Here is a 13,334-nt window from a genome sequence, read left to right as displayed (position 1 = left end):
GGAGAGCTAAGAACATAATCTCCCTAAAGGTACCATCGCTGCCGGGAAATATGGAAAATTACTTTGCATTTCCTTTCTGCATCTCCAGTTTGTGGCTGGAACTAGGGATCCGATAGGGTACAAACAGAAGTCCGGAAGGGGCCGGGGCAAATATACCCGAAGGGCAAGAAACTGAGAGTGTGGGGAGGGGAAAGGAGGGGGAGGAGAAAGGAAGCAGGAAGGAGTCCCAGGAAGGCGACGGGAACTCCGTTTAACTGAGCAGCCACGGTGCCGAGCGCAGCAGCCACGTTACCCCACCGCATCTGCACAACTCTAGGCACGGGCTGTGACCTTCCCACTGTGCAGAGGAGAAGCCGACTCCGGAGAGGCGACCTGCCCAGGCCAGAGGAGGAAAGCTGGATTCGGAAACTCAGAGCGGCCGGCTGAGGAAGCACCCCTACCCCTCCACGCCGCTGGCAACCCGCACCGGCCGGGCGCGGCGTCCGAAAACCTCCTTCCGGGCGGCACAACCACCCCTCTCCCGTCCCCAGCGCCTCGCCCCCGGTCCGGACTGCCTTGGGGTCCCCGGAACCCTTGCACCCCGCCTTCCCGCCGGCCGCCTGGGCGGGCTCCAGCCCGCAGCCCGCGCCCGGGAGGGAGCCCGGCGCTGTGGAGTGGGCGCCGCCGCCAGGCGCAGCGGGGACGGGTGCGGGGAACGGTTGGGGGAAGGGGCCCCGGGAGGCGGCCGCACGCCACTCACGCGTCGAACTTGTTGTTCATCCTCTCGCTGTCGCCACTGCCTCACGGAGTGACTTCCGCTCCGCCCGGTCCCTCCGCCTAGGGCCCGGCCACTTCCGGTTGCGCGGGGAGCCGCGGAACGTAGGCTCGCGGGCCGGGTGGGGGGCGGATATCCCGGCACGCCAGCCCAGGGCGGCTGCGCGGACGTGCTCGGGCTCGGGGACGCTACCGGCTGCGGAGGTCTGACGGGTCCCTGGCGGCCTCCGGCCCCGTGGCTCCGAGGAATCGCTCCCCGCCCAAGGCGGCGCGCACTGACCCCTCCCGAGGCTCCGGGAGGGAGATCGCGCCGCAGCGCGACGGCGCGGGCTGAGCGATCCCGCACTCAACCTCCCCTTTTCCCTCTTTGTTACCGGCGATGCTATAGTACCCGCCTCTTCAGGTTGCCGTGTGGATTGAACAGGATAATCAATTCAGGCGCTAGGCAACGTGACCCTAAATAAGTGGCAGCTATTGTTAGTCATTGCTTACTGGGGCCAGGAGCTACGGAGCTCACCTCCGCCCCTGAAGCCCTGGAGCTGTCAGTGAAGTTGGGAGACTCATCCCAGGTGACGAGTCTAGCAAGCCTTAGAGAGACCGGAGCTGGTTCCACCATCATCAAATTGCCTCCGGGATTTAGTCTCTGCTCCAAACACAGCGGGTGCACACACGCACACACTGGAGTAAAGGAAACGAACCTGCTGGTGATTGAGCCCCAAAGCCAGCAACCCTGTAGTTGGGAGAGGGGGTTATTTCCGGGATCCTCTTCCCTCCCCCAACAATGTTGCACTGTCAGGGCTTTATGTGGCACTTACACATTTTTTAATCACCTTCACCCGCACCTTTGATCCTGTAATGATCCTAAACTGATACCTGAGCCCACAGTTAGAGAGGAGGCAACAGAGGCTCAGGCAGCACAAATGACTTGCTTAAGTTTACCCTCTTATCACCAGCAGAACTCACGCTCCATCTGTACTCTCAAAGCGTGGCCTTGCCTCTCCCAGGAAGGTGTCAGCTAGTCCTCTTGTTTCCTAAGTGGGGTCAAGGGAGGCTGGTCAGGGTCTCCTCCCTGAAGGCAGAGCCCAGCAATTCCCTGTTACCTCCCAGCCTCCCTCCCTAGCTCTTCCTTAACCATTTTTTCGGGACCAGCGCAACTTCCCTGGCCTTTGAGAAGAGAAGGGGGGAGGGGTCTGTTTTCCAGGCTGTGGGATCTTTCTCAGAGTGTCTAAGATTGGGTCAGAGTTGGGAATGCTGGACTCCAAACCATAAAGCAACCAGTGTTCTGGGAAGCCACTCTTACTCGGCTCCAATTTGCCCATCTGAAACATTAGGGATATAGTGACTTGCTTTTCCATGATGCTGTGAGGAGCTCTTAACAATGGGAAAAGATAATAAAACTCATGAAATATGTTGTGATCAATGGCAAAAAAAAATGCATATGAATAGAAAAATCACTGGTGCAGATGAGTACTGGGTGCAGTAAGGCAGGGGAAGGAGATGGCAGCTGGGGTGAGCTGTTATCTTTTGAGAGATCATTGGCTGCCATTCTTCACATTTCTCTTGACTTCCCTCTTTCAAGAGCTTGTAGGGAACTCATCAAAAGAAAGGGAGGCCCAGGCTTGGAGAGATAGGACCTTACTTAGTTGGAGGTATCATGCAAAATGGAGTCGTTAGGACTTCAAACATTCTGAGAGTTGATAATGCTTTGCCACTGACCCCCCACAGCACACCCAGCCCACAGCCCATCCTCAACCACTCCAAGACTCCAGCTCTGTCTCTTTATTTCTCCAGCTTTTCTCAGGGCTGTTTGGCTTCCACGGCCCTGAAGGATGCTTCCATGACCTTAGCAGAAGGACACAACTGGTAATTCTCTGAATGGTTAACAGCAATTGGTTGACTCAGTCAGGCGAGGGCAGGTAGGGGTGAGGGTCTCCAGGGAATGGCAGGGCGGGCACCCGGTTGTAGTGCGCCACGAGGAAGATGCCGGCAGTGCCACAGACAAAGAGGGAGAGCATGGCCAGGAAGCAGACACGGTCCAGCACACGGCCCACTAAGAACCACTCCTCGTTCCCCTGAGGGTGGAGGCAGAGTGTGGGATGACCAGCGGGGGCACAAAGCCTGCTCTGGATCCTGAACCGTCCTTGGCCTTCCAGCAGGCCTCCATTCTCCATTTCCTTGGGCCCTTCTAACCTACTTCCAAGTTTCCACCTGGCTTCTTCCATGGTCCCCTCGCCCTGATGTCCCCCCTCCTCCCCAACCCCAACTCTACTTTTTCCATCCCATTGCCCTACCATGGTCACCCCCATTCATCCTGCCCCCATGTCAGGTCCCAGCCCCTCACCAGGTACTCACAGCAACCTCCCACTCCCAGACTGGCTTACACTGTCAAAGTGATTCCGCTGGTGTTGGGCCCGGGCAATGAAATTGCAGGCTTCCACACAGGCCTGGATGGCTGGGGCAGCCTGCTTCAGGCTGCCACACAACACCTGGCTCTGCCCTGGCTCCGGGCCTTTCTCTGATGAGATGAGATGAGAGGGTCAGGTTTGTGAGTAGGATGGAGGGAAAACAGGCAGAGAAGGTGGCCTCTCCTTAGCGACCCCAGCCCCTCCCTCCCCCACCCGTACACTCGCCCAGCACGCATCTGCAGTGCCTGGTGCTTTGGCCAGCAGGCAGCCTCCCATGGCTGGAGTCCATGGGGAGGACTGTGCCCAGAGTCACATCCTCTGCCTCACCTAGTTTCTCCAGCGCCGCCCTCACCAGCCCATTGCGCCGCTGCTGCCGGAAGAGGAGTTCACTGCGAGGCAGGCAGAGAGCCGCCTCCTCCCCACCTGAAGTTGACCACCCTGAGGAGGAGCCATTCTGGAGCCTGGGCTGGGCATCCTGCACCGCCGCTGTGGCCAGCGGGCGCACGTGCATCTGCAGCAGCTGGGGCAAGAGCTGCAGGAACACCTGCAAGTGTGTGTGGGGGGGGGTGATCTGGGCGTTAGCGTGGCAGCTACGCTGGGCTTTGCAGCAGAAAATGCAGGTTGGCACAAAGGGCTCATGCTGCTGGAGGCCGCGAGGCAGCACATGAGGGGCAGTGGCGTGGCCCTGATACAGCTCGGCTCTTCTGTCCCGGGCATTGAGGCTGGGCCCCCACACTCTTGTGCACATCAGAATCACCAGGGCACTTGTCCCAAACACAGGTTCCTGGGCCCCACCCCTACTATTCTGGCCCAGGATGTGGCAGGGGCCCTGGGAATCTGCATTTGTGACAAGGGCCCCAGCTGACGGCTGCGGGTGGGCTGCAGGTCACATAAGCTCTGGAGCCAGACTGCCTGGTCAGAATCCTGTCTCCTCCACTGTCTACCTGTGTGACCTTAGGTAAGTGTTTAACCTCTCTGTGCCTCATTTCCTCATCTGGAAAATGGAGATGATTCTAATACCCACTGCACAGAGGTTTTACCAGGGTTAAGTCAGTACGTGTAATATGCCTGCCACTAGGTAAGCACTCGATAGTCTATATTGTTATTAACTCATTTGGGCACGTGCTTCCAAACACACACAGACCAGATTTGCTGCTGAATATGGCACGGGAGGAACATGCACAGGGACAGGGGTGCCAAGGAAGGTGCATGTCAGTGGACGGAGCAGGAAGTGCTGGAAGGGGCAGGGAGGGACCTTGCCTTTCGGACCCCGCGGGCCATGGAGTGTGTGTGGGGGGACCGCAAGGACACGTTGAGCACGACCACAGCATTCACAACAATGAGGATGGTCACCACCAGGAGGAAGGTCAGGTACCTGCCGGGATGGGGTGGGGTGGGCAGGAGGTGGGGCTGGCCCTTCAGCACTGCATGCCCAGATGCCAACCCCACCCCTAGCGGCTGCTCCCCCAGATCCCTTGGGTGAGGGGCTGGCATTGGGAGGGTGGCAGGAGGGCCGTGCCCAAGAAGGGAGGGGGGGGAGGTGGGCGGCAGACGGGAGGACCAGCCTTACTTGCTGATGAGTGGCACTGCCTGGGAGGTCTCAGGCACCTTCTTAGCCACGAGGAAGAGGAAGACAGTCTGGGCCAGGAGCACGTTGATGGCAACGGTACACTTCTGGCCACCCGCTGGGGGTGACCAAGAGGCTCTCAGAGCAGGTCTCTGTCTCCCTGCTGTGGGGCACTCCCCCCGCCCCACAAGGAGCACACTGCCCTAGTCCTGGGTCGTGGTGCCACTCTTTGCCCTGCCAGCTGTCCCCTCTGGCCCGGGCCAATGTGCACCCCCCCCCCCCCCGCCCCCAAAGGCTCCAGGTACCCTTGGCAGGAAGGAAGTAGATGAGGATGGCGACGGAGGAGATGAGTACACAGGGTGCGATGATGTTGATGACGTAGAAGAGGGGCTTGCGCTGGATGAGCAGGTAGAAGACCACCTTCTGGTGGCCCGCCTCCTCTGCCGGGGCCGCAGCATCCAGGAACATCTTGGCCGGCCGATGCTGGATGGCCCACTCTCCGTTCTCTGTGGGTGGCAGGCCGGGTGGGCACAGCCATGGGCTGGGCGGACCTCTGCAGCCCTCCCGTGCCCGGAGAATTGCCATTGAGGGACAGAAACAGTGAGGGAAATCGGACACTTAATCCCCCTCCCTCCAAAATGGGAGTCATTATCATGAGGAAAATCAGAACTTTGTAGGCCTTTAAAAACCCATTTTATGGTTCGCTTAGTTTTCATCTTGAGCTGCATGGGAGGGGCTTGATCCTGGCCCAGCCACATCCCCACAGCCAGGTCCAGCAGGGGCCCTGGTGGAGTCACCTGTGAAGGCCTCCGGGTCGATGAAAATCCACTCGATGGTCTGACCATCTTCCTGGCTCAGCTGCAAATTGATCTCATTGGTGCTGTAGGTCTGGGACCTGGGGGGCAGGGAGGGAGGCAAGGTGAAGCTGGGTGTGTACAGACCCAGCTGTGAGGTACACGGTATAGTCATGTGTGGGCAGTTTTGCCTCACAAAGTGCAGCCAGCCCTGGCTGGTGTGGCTCAGTTGGTTGGAGCGTCATCTCATATATGGAAAAGTTGTGTGTTCGATTCCTGATTGGGGCACATACCTGGGTTGCGAGTTCGATCCCTGATCTGGGCACATACAGAAGGCAACCGATCAATGTCCTCTCTCACATCAGTGCTTCCCTCCCTCCCGCCTTCCCTCTCTCTCTCCCTCCCTTCCTCCCTCCCTCCCGCCTTCCCTCCCTTCCCTCTCTCTAAAGGTCAATAAGCATATCCTGAGGTGAGGATAAAAAAGAAAAAGTGCAGTCAATAATCTCTGAGTTCTCCACAAAACCCTGGCAACAAGGTGAGGGGCCCTGGGGCTCTTTGGGGCCCTGGAGAAACCTGAGTTGAAGGGACAGGAGGCTGCGGCTTAGTGAGGTCGCCTGGTGTCCAAGGGCCCCGGCTTACTGTGGTCTGCTCCTCCACTGCCTCCTGGGCAGAAGGTGCCAAAGGGCAGAACAGAGAAAACCCCGTCCATCCCTGTCTGGTCTGTTTACTGAGGAGGGTCTCCCTGCAGGGTCTTCCTGTGGAAAGACTGCTCCTCTAAACTATAGGAGACCGTCCCCCAGACCCCCTCCCGCATGCACAGATGAGAAAATTGAGGCAGCCCCACCTCTCCCCTGGGCTGTCGGGCGTAATGGTCTTGTAGGTGGTGGCACATGTGTGTGCATCATGTATGTTGTAGCATGTGTATGCCTTCTCACCCATCCATGCCGGACATTCATTTCTCCCCTTGGGCCACAGGAGGGGAAACTGAGGCAGTGAAGGAGGATGAACGAGGGGCCTGGGGCTTAGCAGGGAGGGAAATAGGTGTCTGGATCTTAATGTGCACAGAGCCCCAGAGAGATGGAGCCAGACCCCTGGCCAGAAGCTTCATGTCCCCCACCTGGCCAGGGCCCCTCTTAGGGCAGCTCCCTAAGGCCCCCCCTCGCCCCAATAAATGGCCTCACTGGAAGATGAGGGAGCAGTTCTGCCAGTCGAAGGGGAAGTAGGTGACAGAGACGGGGCAGGAGGAGCGGAAGATGGCAGGCGGCAGCCAGTAGACGCAGCCGTCAGGCGACACGAGCACGTTGCAGTAGAGGGCCACCTCGAACACGCCGTCCACGCTGTGGGCAGGCCAGGCCACGGGGCTGCTGAGACCCGCACCCGGCGCCATCCCTCTGCCTGGGGACACCAACCCCTCCTGGGGGCCACGCCCTGCCTGGTCCCCACCTGGCCACAGGAACCACCACCTTCCCTAGCACCTCCCTGCCACCCCCATCCGCCCAGGCTCCCCAGGCCCCCCATCCCATCACTGCCACTTCTCCCGCTCTCTTCCGAAGTGGTCATGGTAGCCACTAACATCTGTTCATCTCCTGCAAAGAGCCAGGATTGAGTACAGCGCTTTTCCCGTCTGGTTGGCGCTCGACAGCTTCCACAGGAGCCGTCCTTGTCCCCAAGTTAGAGGGGAGGGAGTGGCCCAGCAGTGATGGAGCCAGTTCTGCAAGCAGCTCTGGCTGGGCTGGGCCCCCACACCTGCTCTGTCTAGTGGTCTGTGCCTCTGCAGGCCCCTAGTCTGCATCCTCTGTCACCTCTTTCTTCCCAGACCCCCCTTGTCCTGCTAGGCCGGTTCTTGTGTCCTTTGTCCCCCAACCCTAGCCCACGTCCCCTCCTCACTTGTTCTCCAGCACGACATCTGGCCGCCACACCATGGTGGACGGCACCCTCAGCACCCACAGGCCTTCGTAGTCCCGCGGGTCCCAGCGAAGGCGATAGTCGCACCACTGCTGCAGGGAGAGGGGGGTTTGCCAGGCCCTGCTGTCTGTTGTGCCACACCCCCAGGAACAGGAGCCCAGCCCAGTGGGCACAGAAGAGGCAGGGAAGGGAGGAGGGCAGCTCTGAGGGCCTTGGGGCCCCATAGTGGGGGGCCCTGAGAGGAAAGGGTGAGAGGTGATCTCTTACCATCTCTATCCAGACATTGGTGGTGAGGGCCTCCTCTCGCTCATTCTGGGGGTACAGACCGAGATATAAGCCCCCAACAATTGTCCTCCCCAGATACTTGTCCCTACAGGCCATTGTTGGGTCCCCCAAGGACCCCAGCCGCTTGGGCAGTCTCCATGGGAGTGTTCTAGCAGCTTCCTCTCCCTGGCAGGTCTCTGGTCCCTCCTCCCTGTCACCCTACAGCCCATGGCTCACCAGGGAGATGAGGTTGGTGAGGGTGAGCTTCAGGCTGACGTTCACCACGTCCGCATCCCGCTCAGCAGGCCGCAGGTGGGGGTTGTAGCTGTGCATCAGGTCGGCCAGCAGACGCTCCTCCTGGTTCCGGCCCTGGGCTCCTGAAACAGACAGTGGTAAGCCCGGGCGCAGGAACTTTGGGGCAGAAAGAGGGGGAGGCCATGAGAGGACGTGATATGGAAAGGCAGAGAGCTGGGTTGGGGGCAGGCGCCAATAGCCCTCCAGTCCCTCCGTCTCCTGAGGCCTTGGTCCCCTGCTCCGGTCTTCCCCAGGCCCCAAGCCCCTGTGTCCACACCCAGGCAGATAGTCAGCAGCGGCAGGAGGAACAGCTGCCCCTGACCCCCGTGCATGGTGTCACAGCTCTCCGAGGGGACAGGAGTGGGATGGCAGCTCCCCAGGTCTGAGGCCGAGAGATGCAGACTCTGGTCTCATGTAACAGCCCACACTCCCACCCCAGTCAGCCCGGCCAGGCTGGCCCAGCCCCACAGCTGTCTGACCACAGCACTGTCAGCTGTTCTAGGATGGACAAAATGCCAGGCTCGGGTTACCTGGGCTGGGGAGGGGACAGAGGAGCCTGTCTGTCCCAACAGAGATGGTCCAGCCTCCATCCCCCCTCAGGCTCAGTTGTCCCAGATTCATGTCCAGCGGGGGAGCCGAGGATGCAGCCAGGGCCTCGTGGGTGTGGGAGAAAAGGCAGAGTGCTTAGGAAGAGTTCCTGCTCCTGCTCCCTCCAGCATGTCAGGATTTGGGGAAGTGTGAAGACTTTTGGTTAGGCATGTTTTGTACCTGACTTTCTCTATGACATGGCTGAGGACCCCAAACCTCTCCCACCAGCCTGACATCTTAATGGATCACTCCACTGGGCCAAGACACCAGAAGGCACAACGCCTACAAGAAAGATGCATGATGTACACCAGGCTCTGACACCTTAACACAAATCAGGGTGTCAGGTCAGGATCCTTCCTGTCTCTGAGGCATGGGTCCCAGCCTGGTAAGCTTTGTAGGAAGGAGGGCTGAGAAAGATCTGAAACTTGGGGCTCTTGTGAATAGTACAGCCCTTCAATAGGGGTTCCTCAGCATTTATTAAATCACCTGTAGACTTATGGTAGGCACAGCTCTAGGCTTGGGGGACTCATGGGGGATACATGGGAGCTGCTCGCAGAAGCTCACAATCCATGGGACAAGAAGTTGTGGCCCCCTGAGAGTCGGATGAGGGAACCTAGAAGGGCTAGAAAAGAAGCTCCATCCACTTCATGGTTTGTGGTCACGGGAAGGGTGGGGCGAAGCTGATCTGGAAGCCAATGGCTGTGACACAGGCTCAGGCCACCTGTCTTCTGACCATCTATTCCAAGCAGACAGGTCAGCGTGTCCCTGTTCATGGGCAAGGCAGAAAATTCAGTTTCCCGTTCATGCCACCCACCCTTCAGTATCTTAGGAGGCAGGGTGGCAGATGCCTCTGAGGTCTGGAGGAAAGCACCATTTGAGAACATGTCCCCACCCCACAAATGAATGATGTCTGTGGCTTTTCTTTTTTAAAAAATATTTTTTTACTGGTTTCAGAGAGTAAGGGAGAGGGAGAGATAGAAACATCAATGATGAGAGAACCATCGATTGGCTGCCTCCTGCACGCCCCATTCTGGGGATTGAGCCCACAACCCAGGCATGCGCCCTTGACTGGAACTGAACCCAGGACCCTTCAGTCCGGGGGCCGACGCTCTATCCACTGAGCCAAACCAGGTAGGGCTGTCTGTGGCTTTTCAATGTGTGTCAGTAAACCGGAAGTCATGTGACATGCCCTGTCCTTGGCGATCCAAGTGAGAGGTTGGCTCAGATCCCAGCCCCTGTAGCAGGGCCACAGCTCCTCCTGCCCTCACAAGGACTTGGAGGAGGGGAGGCGGTAGTGGTAGCAGCTGCCTCCCTGGACATCTGCTTGTTCTGTGTTATGTGGGTGGCTCGGCTGCCCTCCTTGCATTCAGTCTTGCTCTGGGCCCCACACGTGATTTTCCTTGACAGCACCCCCACCCCAAGCTTTGATCTCCCTATGCACCTAGGACTACTTTCTCTGGAGTTTACAAAACCAATGCCCCCTCTTCCCACTCTGCCCTCTGGTGCCCCCAGACTCAATTGCCTCACCCATTTTGCAGAGCAATAGCTCTTCCCTCTAAAACCACACTTTGCCAAAGATCATTCATGGCTTCTGCTCAGTAATGGGCCACCCATCTCTCTCCCTTTCCCGGCACCATCCTCCCAGACATAGGTCCAGGCACAAGTGGTTCAACTGATGCTTCAGCATTTTTCACTTTGCCTTCTTCCGTCCCCACAGTGTTTGGAAGGGAGGGAAAAGGGAGAAGATGGAGACTGGTTTCTCTCTGCTTTGAATTATGCCACCTCCCTATGTATGAAGTTTTAAACTCCTGTTTTCTCCTCTCTGCTCTGCGAGAGTGGCTGAGAAGTCTCCTTGGTTCTCAGGAGGGTACATTGCCTTTGAGGAGTGGCAGTTTCTGGCCTGGAGGGGTTAAAGGGAAGGTCTGGGACCCATCAAGAGACAATCTTCTGTAGGCGTCATTTATTGTCTAACAACTACTCCATCACCATCTCCTACTCTGGAGGCTGGAAAAGTGAAATGTTCATTTCCCAGGATCCTTTGTAGCTAAGAGTGGCCATGTGATAACTAATGGTATGTCTGCAGAAGTTGGCTGAGGGGCTTCAGGGGAAGCTTTTGCTTCCTGATAAAAGCGGTCAGAAATGGCTGGCCCCTTTCCTGCCTTGAACACAGATGGGCAGTGCGGAGCTGTGGCAGTCAGCTTGCAACCTGGGGCAACAAGCCTGGGTCCCTGATAGCTTTGTGTGACAGCTGCAGCAACGATGGAACCACGGCCCTGCGATTCTTATTATGTGAGAAAGAGGAAGCCTTACTTCTTTAAGCCATGACTCTTGGGGTTTTCTGTTCCTTGCAGTTCAGTGTATTCCTAATGGAGTCATCACCCTTTGAAAGAGGGCAGGTAGCCTACCTGGCCTGGGGAGATGTGTAGGGACAGTCCTGGCTTCATGGACAGCTGGCCCCTGTGGGTGTGACTTCCTATGGGGGGAAGATGATAGAGTTTCATGCCACCCAGAGAGTGGACCAGTCCTGACAGCACCTGGAGCTGGAGTGCTGGGGGAGTGGGTGCTGTTGGGGGACCCTCGGTGGCTTTGGGAACCTGTACAACAGGCAGTTCGGATTGGGTGTGGCATTTGGAGTTGTCTTTTCTGGAAGGCTCTCAGCTACCTGAGCTAGGCCTGACACCACTGATTCACCTGTTGATTGGGATGTGTAAGACCCGCTGCCAACAGCACCACCGTGTGGCAGAGAGAAGCAAAGACTGGCCGAGGAATCTAATCCAGGCCCCTTTCTTCTCTGTGTTTGAAATAGGGACCCTCTGGGAGTTGGTGGACCGAAGTGGTGGACTATTCCAGGGACTGATTTCCTGCTCACTGACAGGTGTAAGTCCAAGCTAGTTTCCCTATTCAAAGGGAATTAAAAATGTGTACCTTGAATTTGTAGATGATTTATATTGGAAGGCAGAAGTAGGGTCAGTTTTGGTATTTTCCCTCAGTTCCATTGAAAAACTAAACATGTCACCTTCTGTACAGCTGAGCTCACGAGGCTATAGACACCTTCTGAGGGAAATGGCGTGAGCTGTGAAGACCTGAAGCCTGGACCTCAGGAGGCGAGTAATAGGGCCATCTGCACCTGCTCCAGTTCTCAGTCACCACACCAGGTTTGGATGTAGGAGACCTCACAAGAGGGATCCATCCTCGGTGACTGAGGCCTCCCAATGAGAAATGAGATAAACAACCACCTCTTACTTTGTGGGACACATGTAGCAATTCTCATTTTCACAGCATCCCGTGAACGGGTCTTATTTTACGTGTATTTTGCAGATGAGAAAACTAAAACTGAGACACGAGGAGTGGCTCAACCAAGGTCCCACAGCTCCAAACTACGCAAAGCTTTGTCTCTTAAAGCAACAAACTTTTATTGTCTCCCACAGCTTCTGGGGGTCAGGAACCAGGAGCACCTCCGCTGGGTGGCTCTGGCTCAGGGGTTGTCGTGGGGAGTGTGATCTTGTCCAAGGTCCTACTGGGGCTGGAGGACCCACTTCCAAGTTCACCCAGTGGCCGGCCGTTGGCAGGAGGCCTCAGTTCCTTGCCCGTGTGCCTCTCCATAGGGTGCTCATCATGCCTCCTGGTTTCCCCACGTGAGAGTGAAGGAGTGGGAGCAAGTGCAGGGCAAGGTGGGGGCACTTTGATGTCTTCTATAACCTAACCTCGGAAGTGACATGCCATCACTCCTGCCTCATTCTATTGGTCACCCGGACCAATCCTGGTATGGCGCTACACGGGGGTATGAGGACAGGAGGTGGGGATCACTGGGGCCATCCTGGAGGTGGGGTACCTCACAGAACCTCCTCCAGCTCCTCCAGTTTCAGCCTTTGGCCCTTAGGATAATATTGATGGAAGTCCCCTTTGGGGTAAAGTTGCCAGATTTAGCAAATATATACTAATAAAAGCCTAGGTGGTCCTCGTGCCCTCACACGACACCCTCATGTCATCACAAGATGGCCACCACAAGATGGCCAACAGGGGAGGGCAGTTGGGGGCGAACAGGCTGGCAGGGGAGGGCAGTTGGGGGCGATCAGGCTGGCAGGCAGGTGAGCGGTAGGAGCCAACAGTCCCGGATTGTGAGGGGGATGTTCCAGATTGGAGAGAGTGCAGGCCGGGCTGAGAGACACCCCCCGCCCCATGCACGAATTTCGTGCACTGGGCCTCTAGTAAATATATAAAATGCACAGTTAAATTTGAATTTCAGATAAATATGAATAATTTTTTAGTTTTGCCAGGCAACCCTACTTTGGAGGAGAGGAATAGGTGACCATAAGGGGATACTCTGGGGGAGGGCTGAGATCTGGGGCTCTAGGGTAGCCCATGTGAGCTGAGGTTGATGGGCTGACCTCTGGCCTCTGTAGCTACTGGGCCCAATTCTCCTACCCGAGTCCTCAGCTCCCCACAGGGACCCAGACCGAGTGGCCAAAGCAGAAAGAGCTGGGAAGGACATTCTGAAACATTGGTGCTCCAACCTCTGCCCAAAACCTCCTTCCTTAAGGGGTCTGGAAAAGGAGGCTCTGGGGGACCTCAGAAGCCAAGGCTGAGGGGTTGACAGCTGTAGGAACCAGGAAGTGAGGGCACAGGAGCCCACCTGCTCTACCCCCACCTAGAGGAAGGGGAGGCAAGAAGAGGCCACTGTCTTTCTCACAAAAGGGTCCCAAAAGGCCAGCCTGAATGACATTTTCCCTGGCCCTTGAGTCAGGCCCCTATCTCCCCAAAAGT

General features: G+C 57.3%; 2 protein-coding genes across 6 annotated transcripts in view; both read right to left on the bottom strand.

Annotated features, from left to right (window-relative positions):
• Positions 1-826, bottom strand: part of EIF4E2 (eukaryotic translation initiation factor 4E family member 2) — a 38,725-nt gene extending 37,899 nt beyond the window's left edge. For all 5 annotated transcript variants that reach the window (XM_070422404.1, XM_070422405.1, XM_070422408.1 and 2 more), the window contains exon 1: positions 740-826. In XM_070422404.1, coding sequence (XP_070278505.1) covers positions 740-759 — 20 coding nt within the window. In that variant the 5' untranslated portion in view covers positions 760-826. The remainder of the gene's footprint in view (positions 1-739) is intronic.
• Positions 827-2,651: 1,825 nt separating this feature from the next.
• CHRNG (cholinergic receptor nicotinic gamma subunit) lies at positions 2,652-8,314 on the bottom strand. Its single transcript, XM_070423357.1, has 12 exons — positions 8,260-8,314; positions 7,926-8,065; positions 7,692-7,736; positions 7,407-7,516; positions 6,701-6,856; positions 5,523-5,620; positions 5,031-5,231; positions 4,729-4,843; positions 4,419-4,533; positions 3,486-3,702; positions 3,135-3,268; positions 2,652-2,825 (listed from the first exon to the last, which is right to left on the bottom strand). Exons 1-12 carry the CDS (start codon positions 8,312-8,314, stop codon positions 2,652-2,654), a joined length of 1,560 nt encoding a protein of 519 aa, XP_070279458.1.
• Between the last annotated feature and the right edge of the window lie 5,020 nt (positions 8,315-13,334).

The sequence above is a fragment of the Myotis yumanensis genome, unplaced genomic scaffold (assembly GCF_028538775.1).
Source record: "Myotis yumanensis isolate MYYU_CA2020_CCGP unplaced genomic scaffold, mMyoYum1.0.hap1 SCAF_8, whole genome shotgun sequence".
Taxonomy (NCBI): domain Eukaryota; kingdom Metazoa; phylum Chordata; class Mammalia; order Chiroptera; family Vespertilionidae; genus Myotis; species Myotis yumanensis.
Note: the sequence above shows the minus strand (reverse complement) of the source record. Positions and strands in the feature narration are given on the sequence as shown.